General features: G+C 44.9%; 1 protein-coding gene across 1 annotated transcript in view; it reads right to left on the bottom strand.

Annotated features, from left to right (window-relative positions):
- The window catches only part of THSD4 (thrombospondin, type I, domain containing 4), a 723953-nt gene that overhangs the window by 607431 nt on the left and 95193 nt on the right, over window positions 1-21329 (bottom strand). The window contains exon 4 of the mRNA XM_011978583.1: window positions 2177-2538. Within this exon, the coding sequence (XP_011833973.1) occupies window positions 2177-2538 (362 nt within the window). The remainder of the gene's footprint in view (window positions 1-2176; window positions 2539-21329) is intronic.

Below are 21329 nucleotides of genomic sequence, written 5' to 3'. Positions count from 1 at the left end.
CTTGGCAACTCTTTTTAACAAGCCACCCACTCCACGGCAAGTGATTCTGATACGTGCTCACTAAACTTGGAAAATTCTGCTAGACAATATTTGATTCCCAAAATCTTTCCCATGGAAACTTGATTCTCCAAAGAGTTTCATCCAGACCAGTGCTTCCCAAACTTGGCTGGAATGGAATCATACCAACATCTGAGGGTGGCCCCTAGAGATTCTGATGCTGGTTTGGAGTGTGATGTGGGTGTCAGGATTTCTAGAAGATTGGAAAAAAAATTCTAACAGTCAGTCGAGGTTGAAAACCACTGTTCCATTGGATCTTGACCCCAGGTTTCTATACCTCTGAGGCTTCAACCAAAGCAACTCAGATTTTACAAGTGTTGTTACATAAACTAAGCCTCCATCTAAGATTGATTTTGCAGAAAGGATTCTTCTGCTTAAAAAAAAAAAAGTAATTTTGCAAACAACTGCTCTAGCCTGTCAGTAAGAGCCATGAGGTCCCAAAACCTGGCTTTTATTCACCTTTGTGTATGTCCCAGGGTCTTACAACATAGTAGATGTTTAATAAATATCTGGTGGAAGGCTGAATAGTTTCATTTGTTATCTGACTCCAATTAAGTTTCCTGTTGCCTAGCACAGCAACCTAACAATTTCTTCAACATCTAAACTCCAACAGCCTCTGCCTCAAACCTCAAACCCGAAACACAGAGTGGAGCAGACAGCCATCCTAAAAACATGCTGACATTTCTCCTTGGGGTCAAATATACTATGCAAGTACCTAACGACTGATGAATATAAGCAAATGTGATTTTCATCAGCCGGGAGGAGCATGACATTTGTAGGCAGCACAGGCCTCCCGGGCTAATATTTGGATTATTTCATCAGTAACTGTCAAATCACAAGAGCATGATAAAAACTTGCAGGAACTTCATAGTAAACAGTTTAACTGGCCCCCGTCAATACATTTGAAGAAAAAAATTTCCTGCTGCCAAAACACACAGGCACAATGCCTGCAGCACAGGCCTGTGGCCAACAACAGCCTGATCCTCAGGCAGCTCTTCTAGGTTGTCAACCACAGAGGCTGTCAAGAAGCCCCTTTCCTACTCAGGCCCCACCCAAATCCAGCTCTCCATCCCTTCAGCTGGCACCCACAGGAGGATGAGTACTGCAGGGATCTGGGGGTGAGCAGCACCACCTTCAAAATTCAGTGTGTCCACTGGCTCTAGGTCCTCTGATTCCTCATGTGTAACATCTATTTCATCAGGGCTGGACATTAACAGGGCTTGACAAATGAATTATGCATTTCTTAAGCACGGAGAGCACATCTTACACTTTTTGTTCTTGTCCATGTTTGTTTTTTGTTACTGTTTTTGCATTAGTGTTCCCCCAGGATCTATCAGGAACCTAGGCACTAAGACACCCAACAAATACTGCAGGATGAATGCAGTGATCTGTTAATATCTGTTGCTTCACTCACTGACAAGCTCTTCTCAGCACCTATATTCCTACCTTTCCCAAGGCACTGTCTACTTTGGCATATTTATGCTTCTTAGAACTATACCACTATTTTGATGGCACTATGCCATTTCTAGAGTTTACATTTTATGGACTCTGAAAGAGTTTAGGTCCTTAGACATGTCCTCAAACCAGTGTGTTGACTCAAAAAACTTTGGGGGAAACGTACTAGAAAAGTTCACAAAATCTGGAAGCCTACAGCTTCGGAGCATTCTAAGACTCCAAACATTCAACTTATCCTAGGATTGGCAACTCATTTCAGCTCTCGGGTTAGATACACGTCTTCTTGTCTTGTGTCCTCAGCTCTAATCCACACAACCTGAGAATCTCTCCTTCCCGGCACCAGGACAGCACTCCCCTCCTGCTTTCACCCTTCTAGAAGGCCTCCCTAAAATTCTTTGTAAGGGCATTCTCAGAATTAGCCTCGCTTTGAAGATTATTCAGAACCACAGAGTGAGGTGGGAGTGGCCTCAACGCTTTACAGGGCTGCAAAATAAATCAAAAGGTGAAAGGAGCTTCGTGGAGCCCAGAGTTCCTTTCCACCTGGCAAAGCAGTGCATTAGTCGCACTGTCTGTGGTGCAGAGCAGCGTCCGAGGCAGGGGCAGGGACAGGGGCAGAAACTGAGACAGGGACAGGGGGAGGGGCACAGGCAAGGGCGTGCTGTACCTTCTGTCCGCGGTGACTTCGCGGCCCTGGGGCTGTGGGTGCCGGCTGCCTCGCAGCACGGTGGGGCCCTGGCGGCTGGCGTCCGTGCCGGCCAGGGCTGGCGTCTTGTCGCCGCTCCGGTGTAGTGGCACCGACGTGCGCACGGCCGACACCACGTGGTCCGCGAAGGCGCGCGTAGGGGTGCCAGGCCGCGGGCCGCCGCGCAGGCGGTAGGAGAGGGGCAGGCAGGGCCGCGTCTGCTCCATCACGCCGCCGCTGCAGCTACGCGAACAGGCGGACCAGGGGCCCCAGGCGCCCCACACTCCCGGGGCGCCGCCGCCGCTATCCTCGGGGGCGCCCTCCGCCGCCATCCGCTGCGGGACCTGCGAAGACAGAGGCGGGTTAGGGCACCAGAACACCAATTCTCTCTTCACCCGAAGAAGGCTTTGAGCAGGGTCGACTTATCCATCAGGCACAAGTAGGCACAGTCTGTTTCGAAGATGAGTATTAATACAATCCAGCCTGGCTTAGAGTTGGTTTTTGGAGGAAAGAGGGCTCCGCGAAGGCAAAAATGGCTAGGGCCTGCGAAAGCCATAATGCGGCCCCGGCTTTGGGTGTCACGGCCTTGGAGAGCTCCAAGCGCATGGTGCCCTCACCTCTTATGCGGTTTCAGGAGTCCCCCTTAAGCTCCAACTCATCTTCCGGATTCCCGCCAGAGGGACCGGACTTCCTGCCTTGTGTCTCCCTGACGGAACGGCAAGGAACCGGACACAGTGGTTGAGAGGCCACCGCTTTAGAGCCAGGCTGCCTATGGTTCACATCCCTGCCACCACACCTCCTAGTGTGTCCCGAGTTTGTTCCTTCCGGTGGGTTCGTGGTCTCGCTGACTTAAAGAATGAAGCTGCAGACCTTCACAGTGAGTGTTACAGCTCTTAAAGGTGGTGTCATGGACTTTCTTCTTTTGGGTGAGTTCCTGGTCTCGCTGACTTCAAGAATGAAGCCGCAGACCTTTGCTGTGAGTGTTACAGCTCTCAAAGGTGGCACAGACTCCAACAGTGAGCTACGGCAAGAATTTCTGTGAGGAGTGAAAGAACAAAGCTTCCACAGCATACAAGAGAACCTGAGCGAGTTGCGCTGCTGGCTGGAGGGGGCGGGGGCCAGCTTTTCTTCCCTTAGTTGTCCCTGCCCACATCCTGCAGATTGGTCCATTTTACAGAGTGCTGATTGGTCCATTTTACAGAGTGCTGATTGGTGCATATACAATCCTCTAGCTAGACACAGAGCACTGATGGGTGCATTTTTACAGAGTGCTGTTTGGTGCATTTACAATCCTTTAGCTAGACACAGAGCCCTGATTGGTGTGTTTACAATCCTCTAGCTAGACAGAAAAGTTCCCCAAGTCCCCACTTGACCCAGGAAGTCCAGCTGGCTTCACCTCTCACTGGCAGTGTGACTGGGAAGTTTCTGAATCTCTCTGAGGCTCACTGTGCTTTAAAGATGGATAGTACCAGTACCTATCTTGTAAGCTGTAAGGGGATTTAAGTTAGGCCATCCATATGCATAGCAAAGAGCTTCGCACTAAACAAATATTTGTTAGTAATGATAATAATGTCCCTGCTGCCATGGTGACTTGGAAGAGGTGAAAAATGTCAGAAGATTCAAAAGCTCTATCCAAAGACTGATCTACACCCTCATTTAACTGGTCATTTCAGAGACCTACTGTGCCAGGCTCCATGCCAAGAGCAAGCACACTGTAGTTTATTCATTACGCAGACATACTCTGAGCACCAGTTGTATGCCAGCACTGAGCCAGGCCCAGAAGACAAGGGGAAACGCACCACAGGTCCACACAAGTGGCTTAGACCCAGCAGCAGATGAGCTCTATGCAGCCAGTACAAGATTGTGGTAGGCTCTTGGAAAGGACTGGCTGTCCTGGCTGGGCAGGGTGAGGGCGGGCAGAATTGAAAAGACCTCAGAAGAGGAAACAGGAGTCACAGTCATAACTGTAATTGTTCACGCACCTACTCGGTGCCAGATTACATAGCTCATCTCAAGAAGAGATCATCCTAGGTAAGCCAGGTGGGCCTTAAATCCAATGACAAGTGCCCTTATAAGACATGGAAGAGAAGACATGGACACAGACACAAAGGCAGTGTGACTCCTGAAGCAGAGATTGGAGTGGTGCAACCACAAGCCAAGGAATGCCTGGAGCCACCAGAAGCTGGAAGAGGCAAGGAAGGATTCTCCCCCTAGTAACTTTGGAAGAAGCGTGGCCCTAGTGACACCGATTTTGAACTGCTGATCTTCAGAATTTCAAGAGAGTAAATGTCTGGTGTTTTAAGCAATCCAGTTTGTGGTAATTCATTCTGGGAGCCCTAGGAAAATAATGGAGTGTGCTTATACTTGGAGAACAAGGAAGGAAAATGGGCCGGCATGGGCCGCACTCCTCCTCTGTGTCCCATGCTGCGCAGACTGCACATGTGTAAATGGCCCGGCTCTGCGGCACAGGCAGCACTACCGCCAGTTCCACTTTCCAGGGCCCCTCACCACCCCTAGCCACCCAGAGAGGTTGATGTTATATGGCTCTTTTAGAGGGAAGAAACTGAGAACCTAGGAGACTTTATGACTTGTCCTTGGTCTCAGGCTAGTGCAGGGCACGGACAGGACTAAAATTGTCTCCCGACTCCTGGTCTAGTATTCATGTTTCCCCCTGCTGCATGTGGCCTCCTTGCCTATGTTGTTGCTAGAAAACAGAAGGTTAAAATGAGTAGAAATAAAACCACTTTGATAATTGTTCTAGTGGAAGGATCATTGGGATAAATGAACAAAGGCAGAAATACGTTTCTGGTACATTTGGAGATTTCAGTTATCCACCGCCTCCTGATCTCTCATTAACACAGATAACTAAGACACTGCCCATAATAGCTGGATTAGACATGCAGCTATACTCAAAATCCACTTCCTAGAACTAATCCCACCCTTAATTTAGTTCCTATTGCCAAATTGGGCAAGGTCCCTGGGGGAAGAAAACACGAAACCACATTCCGTCCTATTCTATTCATAATAATTCTCTAATTTATAGTCGAATTATAGTGAGTGACTTGAAATTCCATTTGAGTCCCCGTGGTGGGAAACTAACCACATGCTCCAGAATTGTATTTTTATAGTATGTAGCCAGAAACAAGCAAACAAACAAAAACACAGAAAAACAGAAAGGAAGGAAGGAGGAGAAACAGAAAGAAAAAGCCAATCAAAGAAAAAAATGAGGGGATGAGGGCTTGAGATGTTAGCCTGCTAGTTGCATCGACCTCCCAGGCTCCCTCCACTCCTTCCTGATCCTCCTAACGATTCTCTCCCCTTCTTCTGTTCTGATAGTCAAGGAGTTTTCTGTAAGGCAAGATGCAAGATGGGATAACTTTCAAGTGTTTCGAGACATAATATTCCTAAAATTAGGACGAACTAACAGGACCTCTGTTAGTGACAGGCAGCAAAACCAAATAATAAATCATGGTAAAAGACAAAAATAATTGAACCTTGAAACTTTATATTAATGTGCCAGCGTGCTGCCCCGTCCCCAATACATACTGACATGTGAAGACCGATGCAGAATACCTGTTCTAAAATGCACCCTAACCTGCTGGTTTTCTTCATTTATAAATAATTCTAACAAATCAATAAGAAACAGACAACACAGTGGAGATAGGAACTAAGGGTATGAACAGGTGGTTCATAGGTGTTGTGGACTGAATGTGTCCCTCCCCACCATTCATCTGCTGAAGCCCAAATCCTCAGTATGATTGTATTTGGAGGTGGGGCCTTGGGAGGTAATTAGATTTAGATGAGGTCATGAGGGTAAGGCCCCATGATAGAATTCATGTCCTTATAAGCAGAAAAGAAGCCAGAGTGAGGAAGATAAACCAGTTTTCTCCCTGTCTCTCTTAGGCCCACTCCCCACCCCACTATGTGAGAACAAGGGAGAAGGCAGCCCTCTGCAAGCCAGGAAGAGAACCCTCACCAGGAAACCAAATTGCCCAACACCTTGATCTTGGACTTCCCAGCCTCCAGAACTATGAGAAATAAATTCCTGTTGCTTAAGCACCCAGTCTATGATTTTTTGTTACAGCAGCTCAAGCTAATATACAATGAGAAAATAAATAACATATGAAAATTGTTTAACATCACACATAGTGAAAATAATGCAAAATAAAGCACCAAAATTCCATTTAAAACCCATTAGATTGGCGAATGTTATAAAGTTTGACGATACTGACATGGCAAGAATGTTCACTGCTGATTAGAATCTAACTTTGGGCAGCTTCTTGGGAGAGAACTTTACAATACTTATCACAATTTCCAATGCACATACTCCTTCACCAGCAGCTCTACTTTTAGTAGTTCATCTTACAGATATACTCAAAAATACTGTATAAAGTTATATATATATATACACACATAAAGACTTACATTGCATCATATTTTGTAAGAACAACAATGAATAAAAGGAAGCAACCTAAATGTTCACGAATAGGAGCTTGGCTAAAATGAAATCTATCCAAACAATGGAATGTAATTTATCTGGTAGGATGAGGTAGATTTATATCTGTTAAAATGGACAGTTCTCCATACATTTTTTCACTATATTAATTAGTGAAAAAAACAAAACAAGAAATAGGACAGTATAAGAGAATAAACCTATTTGTTGATATCACTCTTTAAGTGCTCAGTTGAAACATTAAAAAATCACTGATATTTGACTATTTTTGATCTACAAAAATGCAATTTCATATGATTAATACTTTCATATGATTCAATCTAATATGAGTAGTTTTCTGACCTTGGCAACTAACAGAGCCCAACTAGAAAATCTTTTCCCACCAAACAAGGCAGTAGGAATGATAAGGCAGAATGCAGTGTGTCTCTTCACCCACCCCTCACCACTTCCTATACTAGCCAGTTGCCCTGGGGAATCACATCAACACCTTGCAGCAGCTGGCAAGGCCTATTAGTAGGTGTTTGACAGTGACACCAATAACAACCATTTATTTAGTAACAGAATGCAGGCTAACCAAAGGCTAATTACTTTATACATATTATCTAATTAATCTCAAAACACCCACCTAAAGAAACTATCATCATCTCCCTTTACAGATGAAAAACTGAGGCTTAGAGTTTGTTTCTAGAGTTCAAAAAATTCATAACAGTTCATGAGCACCCAGGATACCTCCTGTGATTTCCAGCAAGGCTTAGAGTGACCTTAGGGGTGGCTAAGATTCTGCACTGTGTACATGTGAACAGAAGGTCACAAAAATTGGAGTGATTGTGTTTGAATGACTTTATACTCAATGTATTAATCTATTTTCATGCTGATAATAAAGACATACCCAAGACTGGGCAGTTCACAGAAGAAAGAGGTTTATTGGACTCACAGTTCCACAATCATGGTGGAAGTTCACGTGAAAGGCACATCTCAAGAGAGAAGAACAAGAGAAGACAAGAGAAGAAAATTGTACAGGGAAACTCCCCTTTATAAAATCATCAGCTCTCGTGAAACTTATTCACTATCACGAGACTAGCACAGGAAAGACCGGCTCCCATGATTCAATTGTCTCCCACCAGGTCCTTCCCACAACACATGGGAATTGTGAGACCTACAATTCAAGATGAGATTTGGGTGGGGACACAACCATATCACCCATAGACTGGTGGGTCCTAAGAAAATCTAGGGTAAAGTTATTTAAATGATCAGAAAAAGAAAACAAACAAAAGAGATCTTCCATTATGGAAAACAACATGCTGGTGTAAGGAAAGGAGTGGAGGATGAAGTTCACATTGGATGGCTTCAGCCTTCTATGAAAGAGGTAAGGTCTGCCACTGAGGGAAGGGAAGAGATATGCTGGAGGATTACAGACAGAAGAAGCCCAGTGGACGAGCAAAAATACCCCTTATCTGCCCTAACTGCTTTAACACAAACCCTCTGATACTCAACAAGATTCATTTTAAGGATGTATATTTCCATTTGGCAGATGTAGTCACGGAGGTTCAGAATGTCCGTGTGGTTTAGTGGATGATGTGGGCTTTGAAAATATATGTGAGATAAAACAATGCGAATCTGCTAGTATTGCTCGGTAGATGAAATGAAATAGCTAGGAAAGGCATCTAACATGCCCCCAGGCCCCCAGCAGGGACAGAGGAAATCTCCACTTTGTCCCTTCATTGGGAGAATGTACATTACCATTCAGAAGCTTTATAATGTGTAAGACACAGATCCAACCCTAGAGTCAAATCAGTGCTCTCTCCGCTTCACTGGAGGTTTTAAAGGATGGGGGCGAGGTGGGTGTCAGGGTAACATAACAGAAGAGGAGCTTGTTCAAAGCACACATGCCATGCTGTGACCCTTCCCCCCAGAGATTATGACCTGCCCTACATGGGGTGAGGTTGGGGTTAAGGGGGCCATGTATTTTGGATGAAATCCTCCAAATCTGATATCCCCCTCCTCATTTAAAAACTACTGCTTGATATTATGGTGCCTCTCTAAATAGTCATGATGGGGCATGAGCCAGGGAGCAGGAAACAGAAATGACTTCTGGGGCCTGGCGAGGTAGCTCATATCTGTAATCCCAGTACTTTGGGAGGCTGAGGCGAGTGGATCATTTGAGGTCAGGAGTTCGTGACCAGCCTGGCCAACATGGTGAAACCCCATCTCTACTGAAAATACAAAAATTAGCTGGGCATGGTAGTGGACACCTGTAATCCCAGCTACTCAGGAGGGTGAGGCAGGAGAATCTCTTGAGCCCAGGAGGCAGAGGCTGCTGTGAGTCGAGATTTCACCACTGCACTCCAGCCTGGGCGACAGAAAAAGACTCCATCTCAAAAAAAAAAGAAATAGCATCTAGAGAAGTTAGAGAAGCAGTGTAGTCCCCCTCCCATTTAACTCAACTTGGGCTGTGCAAGAGACTGTGACAGTGTTAGAGGGAAACGGAAATCCCCCCAAAGACTTTGGATTTGGAGCTGGATGCCCTAACTGACCACATTTTGAGATCAGCTCTATGGAGGTGTTGGTTAATGTTAGGCAGAGACCTTTGCATAAATATATATCCATAGGAAGGTGTATATATGGGGCAGCATTCCCCTTTCCTTGAGTCTTTAGTCACCTCTCCACATTGGATTAAATGTAGTGGGAATGTATTCAGGGGTCCTACCAGCTAAAGCCAAGGTAGGCAATGTGGGTCAATGGACACTTCCTCCCTGGAATTTGAATTTCCAGCAAATTGGCCAGCAGACCAAATGTCTTTGGGTCCTTGGCTCCCGCAGCAAATCCTTTGAACTCGCTGTTTATGCTGAGACCAATCCTGTGCAATTGCTATCTGATGTGCTTCACTTCCCACCTGCTTCCTAGACTCATTATTGTAAATTCCCTATTGCTTATGTTAGTTTCTGTTGCTTGCAGTAAAGAACCCTAAATGATATCTAAATCAGTGGTCCCCAAACTTTTTGGCACCAGGAACCAGTTCCATGAAAGACAATTTTTCCACAGATGTGGTGGGGGCGTGTAGGGATGGTTTCAGGATGAAACTGTTCCATCTCAAATCATCAGACATTAAATTTTCATAAGGAGTGTACAACCTAGATCCCTCACATGTGCAGTTCACAATAGGGTTCGCGATCCTATGAGAATCTAATGCTGTTGTGGATGTGACAGGAGGTGGAGCTCAGATGGTAATGCCCGCTGGCCCACCACTCACCTCCTGCTGTGCGGCTGGGTTCCTAACAGGCTGCAGCCCAGTACTGGTCCACAGCCCAGGGTTTAAAGACCCCTGATCTAAATGATTGCAAATATTATAATATACACATAAAATGTGGTAATCAGGATAATGTGAAATGAACTGGAGGTCTGCCTTTGGCACAGGACTTGGAGGAGAGAAAGCAGCTACTGGAACAAGCAAAGGCTGGGAGAGGTGGTCTGGACTTGGCAGAAGCCTCATGATTAAGCGAGCCCAGGGCAGAAAGAGTCATTTAGCGGCAGTAATTGACCACAGCCAGAGTAACTAGAGAACCATGGTCTCCATGAAACATGATGGGGCCAAGTGAATCAGAGGCTTACAGGAGAGACAGCAGGCGAGCTTTGAGAACAGAAGAGGTAATTATCAGAGCAATTGTGGATGGGGTTTATTTCATCATGCCTTTTTATGGGAAATGAACATAAATGACCAAAATATAAGGATGGTCAAATAAATGAGAGTCAAATGACTCCACAAAGCATCATAAACATGAACAATACAGAGCAATATGGAAATAGTCTTGTAATACAATATTAATTGAAAAATGTCAAATACAAACTTATAACGACACCATGATTATAGTAATGTAAAGATTCTGTAGCATAGGAACAGAGCCTGGAAGGGGATGTGGAAAAATGAAAACATACGATCTGTTACTGAAGCTGGACCCAGGGTAAGTTTCCTTGTAATTTAAAAAATTTCAGTCATGGTTACAATATTGCTTGCTCAATAAATAAAAATAAATAGATTAAATGGAGAAAGATTTGGAGCAGATTGTGGAGAGTGGGAGGCACAGAGTGAACTAAGAGTTGGTGATAGTCTTGTCACAGAAAACCCTGGAAATTTCTCATTGCCACCAGTAAATTCATAACCAGGAACAGCTCTCAATGTTTTCAATGGATTTGGTTTCTGTACTAATGTGAAATCATGTAAGGTTTCACTGGTTTCTAATTCTCTTTCTACAAAATAAACCTCCCATCTGTTCTTCATAGAAAACGAGTCACATGCAAAGTCTGAAATTCTAAAGTCTCATTCTAAGAGAGACTGGAAAAAGTAGGTTTAGTTTTAGCCACATAACCAAGTTAACACTCTAAAGCAAACGTTTCAAAAATACACCTTGGAGTTTGAGCCCTGAGAACAAAGTTTTGGGAACCTGAGAGCAAATGAAAGCAGGAACATATAGCTGGCTGCTCAGCTAGGACAACCTGGGGCCTGTGCAGGAGCTCAGGGCGGTGGGACCACTTCATAGAGAATCTCCAAACTTGGCTGGGCACCGTGGCTCATGCCTGTAATCCCAGCACTTTGAGAGGCCGAGTCTGGTGGATCACCTGAGGTCAGGAGTTCGAGACTAGCCTGGCCAATGTGATGAAACCCTGTCTCTACTAAAAATACAAAAATTAGCCAGGCGTGGTGGTACACACTTGTAACCCCAGCTACTTGGGAGGCTGAGGCAGGAGAATCGCTTGAACCAGAAGGAGGAGACTTTAGACATTACATGAGACTTTAGAATTTCAGACTTTGCATGTGACCCATTTTCTATGAAGAACAGATGGGAGGTTTATTTTGTAGAAAGAGAATTAGAAACCAGTGAAATCTTACATTTCAAGGGAGGAGGAGAGGTTGCAGTGAGCCGAGATTGCGCCATTGCACTCCGGCCTGGGCGACAAGAGCAAAACTCCATCTCAAAAAAAAAAAAGAATCTCCAGACTCCAGCCAGATCTAAATTCAGGATTATCACCGTGGTTTTCTCTGAGACAGACGATTTCATGTTACATCTTGATCAACTATCTAGACTCTGACACAACACACTGCAAACGGCCCCACATCTTACCTTTCAGCATTCATGTTAATGCCAGCAGCTGCAGTATCAGTGTGAGAACCTCACAATACGGAAGACGGGAGCACAATACATTTAGCCTTGATGATTGGATCAGAATTGCCCCAATAGTAATTATTATGTAAATGAGTTTTACAAATGCATTTCAGGAACAGTTAAATGAGGTATTTGCACAAAACCAAAACGAAGGAGGAGTGGGTAGAGGCCAAGGGAAACCAAGATAAATGAGGAATGAGAAAGCCACGCTTTAGAGAAAATGTGAACCACTCAGAGACAAGGCACCACTGACATGCAGCCACCCAGCAGCTAAGCAGTTCTGAGTCTGGTGTTCTGCACTTTCCAGCTCTACTCAAAGGCTTTCTCTCAATACCTATGTCCTCCCTGTTGGAAAATTCTCACAGTAAATGATCTCAGACACACAAACTCCACAATACTCCTCCAAATATATGTTATTGAGTGTATACTCTGAACACATAGACATACCCCTGTCCTATTTCTCCTACTGCTGTGCTATGCTTCTCAAGGTAAGAGCCACAGGGTAATTTGCAACACAATCTACCTGAGGTATAACTTGAGAAATGCAGATTCCTGGCTTCTACACCAAACCTAGTGAATAAGAACCTCTGAGGCAAGTCCCTGAATATGCATTTTAAATAATCTCCCCAGTGATTTGAATGCATCCTCTGGTTTGAGAATCACTGGCCACTGGACACCCCTATGTGTGACTCAAAGATGAAAGGGCTAAACTGAGCTCACCCTCCAGGCTTTGGACTTGTACCATAGGCTGCTACTTCCTTAGCCCCCAAATGCTCTAGCCACATGATTTTATTACCCTCAAATTTCCTGCATGTTGAACCACCCCTTCTACTTCTGCCATTCAAGTTGAGGCCAACTAAGAGTTTATCATATGAGACAAGGAAACATTCATGGACTGAGAACTGCCCCTCACATGGTATGTAAACTAAGCAGATTCCACTGGAAATACTGTATACTTTTAATAAAAGAGGTATAACAGCAAACAGGAAATGTAGAAAGATGAAAGAAGAGGAAAGGGTGGACTCGTGGGAAGCTCTGGACTGGACCCTGCAGGCTGGTCCCAAGTCTGCTGTCCCTCTCTTTGTGATCTGAGGCCAGCCGGTCTGTGGCTCAGGACCTCAGTTTCCTTATCAGTAAAATGAGCTGGTTGGACTTAATAAAGGCTGAGTCTCTTCCAGTGCTAACAGCCTCTGATTTTTGCTGGAAGCACGCTTACATTTCTTGCTACTTATTGATTCGCTTCAAGTACCACAACAGGGAGAGGCAATCCCAGCTTGTACCCAGGGCTCCCCACTGCCAGCGAAGAGGCTCTGAGTACAGATCTTCCCTAAATGCAGTGCAAAGGAGGCCCGGATGCATTTCCATGATCTTCAAAAGCAGGGCCCAGCCAAAACTAAGATGCAATGAGGTAAACATTTGGATGTGATCTGCATAATCGGAAACACTTTTCTTTCTGAAATTGACCTGACTCTTTCATCACCAGCCACATGGAAATTGTACTTCATTATAACTAGAAAATAACACAGAGCATGTGCCTTGTACCCATTCGGCCCTGTGTTGCTGCACAGTTACTCAGGAAACAGAAGCAGATGTCTCTGTGCAGTGCCTGGTGTGGTTTTTTTCTGTGCTAGTTTCATGCTCTCCACGGCAAGTGGCTATTTGCAACCCCAGCCAACTAGGACAGTCAAAATAACGAGGAATGCATGAAATAAAGAGTGCTGGCTTCTGGACCCCAGGCTCATTTGGGGAACAGCAATCTTCCAGCAGAAGAGTCTGCCTGGTGATGGCTGTCTGCATCTGGGTCAATATTCAGCACTCCCCAGGAAGCCCCTGAGATCAGCAGGCTGCTTAACAAAGGCAAGCCGAAAGCATTTTCATGGAAAGCATCAGCATCCAGCACAGAACAGAGCACGCAGCAAGTGTTCAACAAACACCTGCTGAGTGAAAGAGGCTGCAAATGGATTGAGATTTGACGCTACCCAGATTCCCTGCCTTAGCCTTTCCCTCACCCACTCAGGCTTCCCTGTAACACCAAAGGTATTTTTTTATAAGACGGAGTCTCGCTCTGTCGCCCAGGCTGGAGCACTGTGGCACAATCTCGGCTCACTACAACCTTCTACTCTTGAGTTCAACGTTCAAGTGATTCTCCTGCCTCAGCCTCCTGAGTAGCTGGGATTACAGGCACACACCATCATGCTCAGCTAATTTTTTTTTGTGTATTTTTGGTAGAGACGGGGTTTCATCATGTTGGCCAGGCTGGTCTTGAACTCCTGACCTCAAGCGATCTGCCCACCTTGGTATCCCAAAGTGCTGAGATTACAGGCATGATCACGTCTGGCCACCAAAGCTATTTTCTTAAAACCTAGCCCTATTGTGTTACTCTCTTGCTTACCAATGTTTCTTGGGTCCTCACTCTCCAAAAGATGAAATCCAAAATTACTCTTTGCCACGGCATCCTAAACCTGTCACCATCTGGCCTCAGCCTTCCTTTCCATCTTCAACTCATCACTGTCCCCCCATGCTCACACCACGCAAGACGTAAGACACGCCCTCTCTCCCTGCCCACCTTCGCCTGGCTGTTCTCTCAGCTCCAATGCTCTCTCTTCTCCTCTTCCTATGAGCATACCTTTCCCATCCAAGTCAAGCAGTCTCTCTCCCATTCTCCAGGGCCAGTACACACCCTTCTCCATAGCACTTACCACCTGGCACTGTCATTATCTTTGTACACAGCTATCTCCCCACCAGCACTGTGAGCTCCCCAGGGCAGGAATTATGTCTTATTTATCTTTGTGTTCTACCCACTCTCTCTAACAGAGAGTCTGTCACCTGGCAGGCCCTCAGGAAATATTTGAGGGACAGGTGAATAAACCCATGGATGAACGAATGACAAATTTCCCAATGGCTTGGTCTCCTGCCCACCTGCTTTGTGAAACATCAAACACCTCCTCTCCCTAGCAGCACATGCCATGTTCAGCCACTTGGCTGGTGACCTGATGCCTCTACTATTTTCCTCACTCCATGTGCCTAAATGTCAAGAAGCTGACAGTCTAAAGAACAGTTCTGTCTCTTCAAAGCAATCCACTCAGTATTTGACCCCCAGCTATCCTCTGCTTGTTGAAATGCTCTCTCTCCTTGACTTTCAGGACACCATATTGTTCTGGTTCTTCTAAACTTCTGTCTGTCTCTTTGCTGGCTTCCCCTCCTCTCCCTTCCCCTCAAATGCTGGAGTTCCATTCTTGGTTTTCCACTTTTTTAATCCAAACCTTCTTTCAGGGAAGACATTGTAGCGCGAGCAATGATCTTTATGCTGATGTCTCCCCTATTTACGGATAGCCCCCAAACTCTCTTCCAAGCACCGGATCTACATTCCAAAAAACCTGGTTGAAATATCTACCAGGGTGACCTAGGGGCTTTTCCTACTCCATCTGTCACCTAATAAGGACATGAACACCTGCTCCATCATGAATTCTCAATCTCCTGGCCCATACAGATGTGGTCCCATCTCCCACTGCCCTTCTCCAGTTGGACACAAAACCCTGCCAGTTCTACCTCAGAAATATTTCCAGACTCTGTCCCACTTTCTCCAGCCCACAGTCCATGGTTTGGTCCTCATTCCCAATCTGCTGTTACCTGATCTCTACCCATCCAGTCCCTCCTCCCCATACTTCCATGTTCATGGTCATTCCTGAGCTCCTCTCCACCTCTAGGACCACTCCAGCCCCCAGCCAGGTTTACAAGGCCCTTCCTTCTTTGGCCTCCACCTGCAGCCTCCCCACCGGCACATCCTTGTTCTTAACTTCTTACTCAACCACACCAAGCCTCTACATCACTCTGTACCTTTGACAATCTCGAAAGCCCCCCTTCTCCCCCAACCTTACTTTACCTGATAAATTCCTGCTTCTCCTTTGAGACTTGCCAAATGCTATTTTACACCCTCTTTGCAGATTACCCTACTTCCAAGTAAGGATGCTGGCTCTGCCCTTTAGGCATCCGTTGTGAGTACACTATATTTCACTATCATTTCTGTTTTTGTGTGTCCCATACCCCAAGTTGTGAAACAAAATCAGGTATAAATTCCTTACAGCTATTTTGCTCTTACCCAACTATAAAACTAAAAACAACTTATGAATGAAATAATTACAAAACTGAAAACTAATAAAAACTCAAATTAACCATACAAATTTAATGGGATGGATGGTTAATGGGATGGGCGGTTAATAGACATTGTTGGGCATGATTGCAGGATGTATTTAAGTCTTTTAAGTTTCACTTATTAACAGATTCTTTTGAATTTGAGCATGACAGATCATCATTTGATTTATTTTTTTTCTTTTGAAAAGTGAACTTGTTTTAAATTACCAATCCATTATTTTGAAGGGCTAATCCATAAGGCTAAAATTTAAAATGTTGCTTAATGCAAAAAAAATTCACTAATGTTTAGCACTACACTTATTGCTAATGAGCTATTGTGAGCTGGGCCACAAAAGACAGAACCTGTACAATACAGCTGAAAGGTGCACATGGATGATCTCTGTGGGATGGAGTCTTTGGAGATTCACTGAAACCAAGGTACTCAATCAATTGTCATTCAGATTATCCAGAATAGACTCGTATTAACATTTTCAAGTTATCATCCAAATGAAAATCCTAAACTTAAAAAAAAGTCAAATTTAAGTTCCAGACCACCAAGAATATGCTCCAGGGGATATATTCAAGACTCCAGCGGGTATGGGTCCTCAGCTCATAAATCATTGTTTTTTTGTTTTTTTTGTTTGTTTGTTTTAATTTTAAAAGACTTTATTTTTAGAGCAGTTTTAGGTTCACGGCAAAATTGAAAGGAAGGTTCAAAGATAGCCCATATTCTCCCTACCCCCATATATACACAGCCTCCCTACATTATCAGTATCTTCCACCAAAGAGGTACATTTGTTGCAATTGATGAACCTATATTGCTAAATCATAATCACCCAAAGTCCACAGATTATATTAGAGTTGACTCTTGGTGTAGCACGTTCTCTGGGTCTAGACAAATGCATAATGACATGCACCTATCAGTGTAATATCTTATAGAGCCTTTCCACCACCCTAAAAATCCTCTCTGCTCTGTCTATTCATCCCTCCCTTGCCTCAACCCCTGGCAACTGCTGATCTTTTTAGTACCCCTATTGTTTGTATTAATTTTTGAAAAATTACAGCTGAGGCTCAGAATCAGGATTGGAACCCAGGTTTGGCTGATTCTGAAGCTCAGACTCTTCTCTCTCACTGCCCCTTGGTACTTAATTCTTAAGGCTCCTGTGAGTTCCAAATACTAAGTATGAAAGGGCTTTGTGGACCAAAAAGTCCTGTACGCTTGTTAGTTTAGGGTTTAGTTATTCTTATTTTTATGTATAAAAGAATAATACTTTAGAAAAGGAGCTGGCATATTTTAGAAAATGTACTGTCTTGCAAAGAACAGTACCTCCCTAAGGAGATAATAATGATGTTAGTCTTCCCATATACTTAACTGGCTACAGTGCAAACCTGATATGAGTCAGTTAAGGAAGTGAAGATATTTACATGCTCTGTGGGAGCAGGTCATGGCAACAGGTGAGTAAAAAACCAAAATACCTGGGCCTCTCCAACAAAGGAAAAGATACTAAGTATCAAGGGCCCCGGTGCTAACTCAATAGAAAAATCCTGTCACAAAGGTGTACCACTGAGTAGCCATCCCTGAAAGAAGTGCCACAATTTGGGATGCAAACACATTTTCTGACTGTATTATTTCCAAAATATTCACACAGTCGAATTCCATGGGTGCCCTTTTAAGATCTTTCCAGTCACATCTAACAACCTATAAAATCGATTTCCCCTTGTTTAAATATTTCTTTGCTTCTTGAAGAAACAGAGGCAATGCCTGCTAAGCCCCTCCCACATTGCCAGCACTTTACTGACTTACTTTATTTAATCCTCGCATTTGGCTCCACTTTATCAATCAGACCTGAATGCACATATCACGTCTTCAAAGAGGCCTCCCCTGGCCACACCATCTACACTAGTGAGCGTGTATGGGTACACACACACACAACCACATTGCTGTGTTTCATTTTCCTCATAGTCATCACAGTCTGAAATGTTCTTATTTGCTTTCCTGTTTATTGTCCATTCCTCCCATCTGAAGTAGAAATGCTTCATTCTATGGAGGAACTTTGTGTGTCCTATTCCTTTCTAGCCCAGCTCCTATAACAGCACCTGGCACATAGTAGGTACTCAGTGGTTGTTGAATGAATGCACCCTGCCAGATGGGAAGAGCTGAGAAGCTGATGTAATCTGCTGAAGGTTACGCTGCTGGGAAGCAATGCTGCGAGAATTCAAACTCAGTTCGGCCTGCTCCAGCAACCAAGAGATGCCCCCCCCGCCCCACAACCAGGCTTCTCTAGCTGGGGTTGCTAGCAGCATGTCAAGAAGCGCCAGACAGTACCCCAAGAAAGCATGTGGCATCTTCCCAGGTTATCAGATTCCTCAAGGGCTTTTTACAAAACGGGGGAAAACGGTTGAATTTTTTTCCTGATGATAAGTAATTTAAAACGTTGTTTCAAAAATTAGAACAACCAGTTATCTTTTGGGAACAGATGTCACATTTTGATGAATGTTTAAATAAAATAGTAGCCTTCAAGAAAATTCCGAGCCTTCAATAGGCCACTTTGGGCTTCCCCAGGCCATCTGTGTACGTGTGTGTATGGGTGCATATATTCACACTCTTTTGCTGGTGGGGCATTTTGGTGGAGATGTTTGAGAAGCACTGCACTGTCCTGGCCATTACCCAAAAGTGCTAGAGTTGAAATGATTTAGCAGACAGGAAAGTAGCCAAGAGATGGCCACCCTAAACAATGACCTTCAAGTCCACAAAGAGCAGTTCTACTGAGAGAAAGGTAAACAGGCCTCAGCTAAAGAGATTCGGGTGACAAGACAAAGGCACAGATCATTACAAACAGACGATGTTACCAAGGAGGGGGATGCAAAGTCCCCTTCCCAGAGCAGTTCCAGATTGAACAGATCTGTTTTTCAGGGATGGCTTAGGTGTGGTCTCCCCTGAAAGAGAAAATCTCTGGAAATTACTTCCATCTCGAGAACTCTATGGTCCAGACCACCAACAACAGCCAAATTGGGAGCTCCCACCACTATTTCTGCCATGAGAAAAAGGGGCCCCTCTTAGTCTTTGGCTCGATCTGAATCTTCTGGCCCCGGATATTCACAGGAGAAATTGCCCAGGCCAGATTCCTTGCTCTGGCAAAGAACTAGCACTGCAGCAGTGCCTGTGCTACCAAGGCGGGCTCCTCTTGCCTTCTGCCCATGTCGACATGAACCATATGTACAGCAGAAAGGAGCCTCTCTCAGCAGCCCTCCTAGGCTTCCCCAAACATTTCAAGTCCCCCTGGCTCGGAGCCAAGAATCCCTCTCAGAGCCAACAGCTTACAGCTCATTGAAAACCCTGTGCAAATGCAAACACTCTCTCCATTAGACAAGGAAGAAACAAGAACCACGCCTTGGGACTGAGCTAGCAGTTGTTGAAACTAGACGAGGGGCTGGAGTCCCTGAAGAGGAAATATCACTGTATTAAAAACCACAGCTATTTCCAATGCTCACAGTCAATTACAAGGGAGACCAAAGGTGCCCTTGGAGGCACTGCGTGGGCAAGCCGATTCTGCTACGTTACAGGCAGTACCAGTTTGGAGAGATGGGAGGTAACTTTGGATTTTCTAGCTGTCTGAGGCCTGAGATCCAGTGTGTTTAATAGTAAAAATTCTACATGAGTACATTCATAAAGTCATTTAATCCACGCCCTGAGCCTGTGAGATCAATATCATCCTCATTTGATCCATAGGAGAGTTGCTAATGTGTTTAGCATCCCAGATGGCCAAATAGACCACATTTATTGGTGAGCAGAAGTACCACTGTGAAAGCCCTCATCCTCCTGGCCCTTTCTTCTACATCATGGAGTCCTCCATCTCTTTTTTTTTTAAAACAACCACTTGGGAATGTTGGTCATTGGGCCTAAAGAAGACAGAAGGCTCTATTTAGGCCTCAAGTTCAAGCTACATATGACACTTGACTTTAATGGAAGTCAGCACTGGGGGTCATTAGGCACCAACCCAGATAGTGTTTCCAGGCATTTGGTTCATAGCATAAGTCTTCATACTGTGAACTCAATATAATGGGAATGATTACAAGTGAGCATAGCCACCATCACATGGATATAGGGCACAAAGAGATTCGCAAAGGGAAGCCAGCTTGGGGCATGGGAAAGGCGGCTGCTCGCGAGACACGACACAGCTCCATTGTGGGCTTGCCACCAACATATGGCATCTCACACATCTGTTGCCCTTGATGGTTGTGGATAGAGCTACATTGCATTTTCACTCTGTGCATCCCCACATCTTATTTCAATTGTATACTTTGTTGATTATAACAATGGATTATGATGATCATGGCCTACAAAGTTTACTAAAATATACTTTGTGGCCACTAAAAGCATTTATTAATTAAATTCTTAGAGAAAAAAATTATTTGGTTACTACAAGTATAAAACTTTCAAACACTTAACCCTTTTCAGAACCATTATTCAGAACAATGGCTTTGAGCACTTGATAATTAGCACGAGACCTCTCAGCAACATAACTAGTGCATTATTACAAGACACATCAGACTTTGTTTACCATTTGCTACTATTCTCAGATTCTTTTTCCTTTGATAATCCCACAAGCAGGCTTCAGGCATTTCAGGGTCCTCGGCCATAATACCATCCGATAACGTGAAAAGTTCACCAGGATCCAGTGCCAACATTACAGACAAAGCACGCTAAGCCACACCGCCAGTGAGAAGCCAATCCAGGACAGCAGTTCAGGATGTCCCATGCTCCATCCACCACCCTCCCCCGAGTCAACACAATGTGCAAAGTCAGAGAAGCTGCAGACCAGCCTGTCTGGAACAACAAGGACTCGGCGAACAACAGACCCATGTGAGAAGCGATGTGGTTTCTGGCTAAAAGAAGAGTCACAAAAATGAAAGGGAAGCGTGCTGGACTCAGGAATGTGGAGGGAGCGCTGGAAAGTGCCCTCCACCACCCCTAGCGCTCCGATACTCCCGACTGAAGGAGAAGCCTGGGGATGGCTGCAGAGGCCTCTGAAATACCTATGACTGCAGCTGCTTCTAGAACAACAGTTCTCAACCAGAGGCAATTTTGCCCACCAGGAGACGTGAGACAATTCAGACACCCTGCCATATGCACGCACACACACACACCCCCCCCTCCACATGCACCACACACACACCACACATACCACACACCACACACACACCACACACACATACACACACCACACATGCATCACACACACACACCACCCACGCACCACACACACCACCCACACACCATACACACACCACACACCACACACACCACATACCACACACACACCACACACACTACACAAACACCACAAACACCACACACACCACACACATCACTCACACACCACACACACAC

Source organism: Mandrillus leucophaeus, unplaced genomic scaffold (assembly GCF_000951045.1).
Source record: "Mandrillus leucophaeus isolate KB7577 unplaced genomic scaffold, Mleu.le_1.0 Scaffold197, whole genome shotgun sequence".
In the NCBI taxonomy this organism is placed as follows: domain Eukaryota; kingdom Metazoa; phylum Chordata; class Mammalia; order Primates; family Cercopithecidae; genus Mandrillus; species Mandrillus leucophaeus.
The sequence above is the reverse complement of the archived record's forward strand: the minus strand, read 5'-3'. Positions and strand labels throughout refer to the sequence as shown.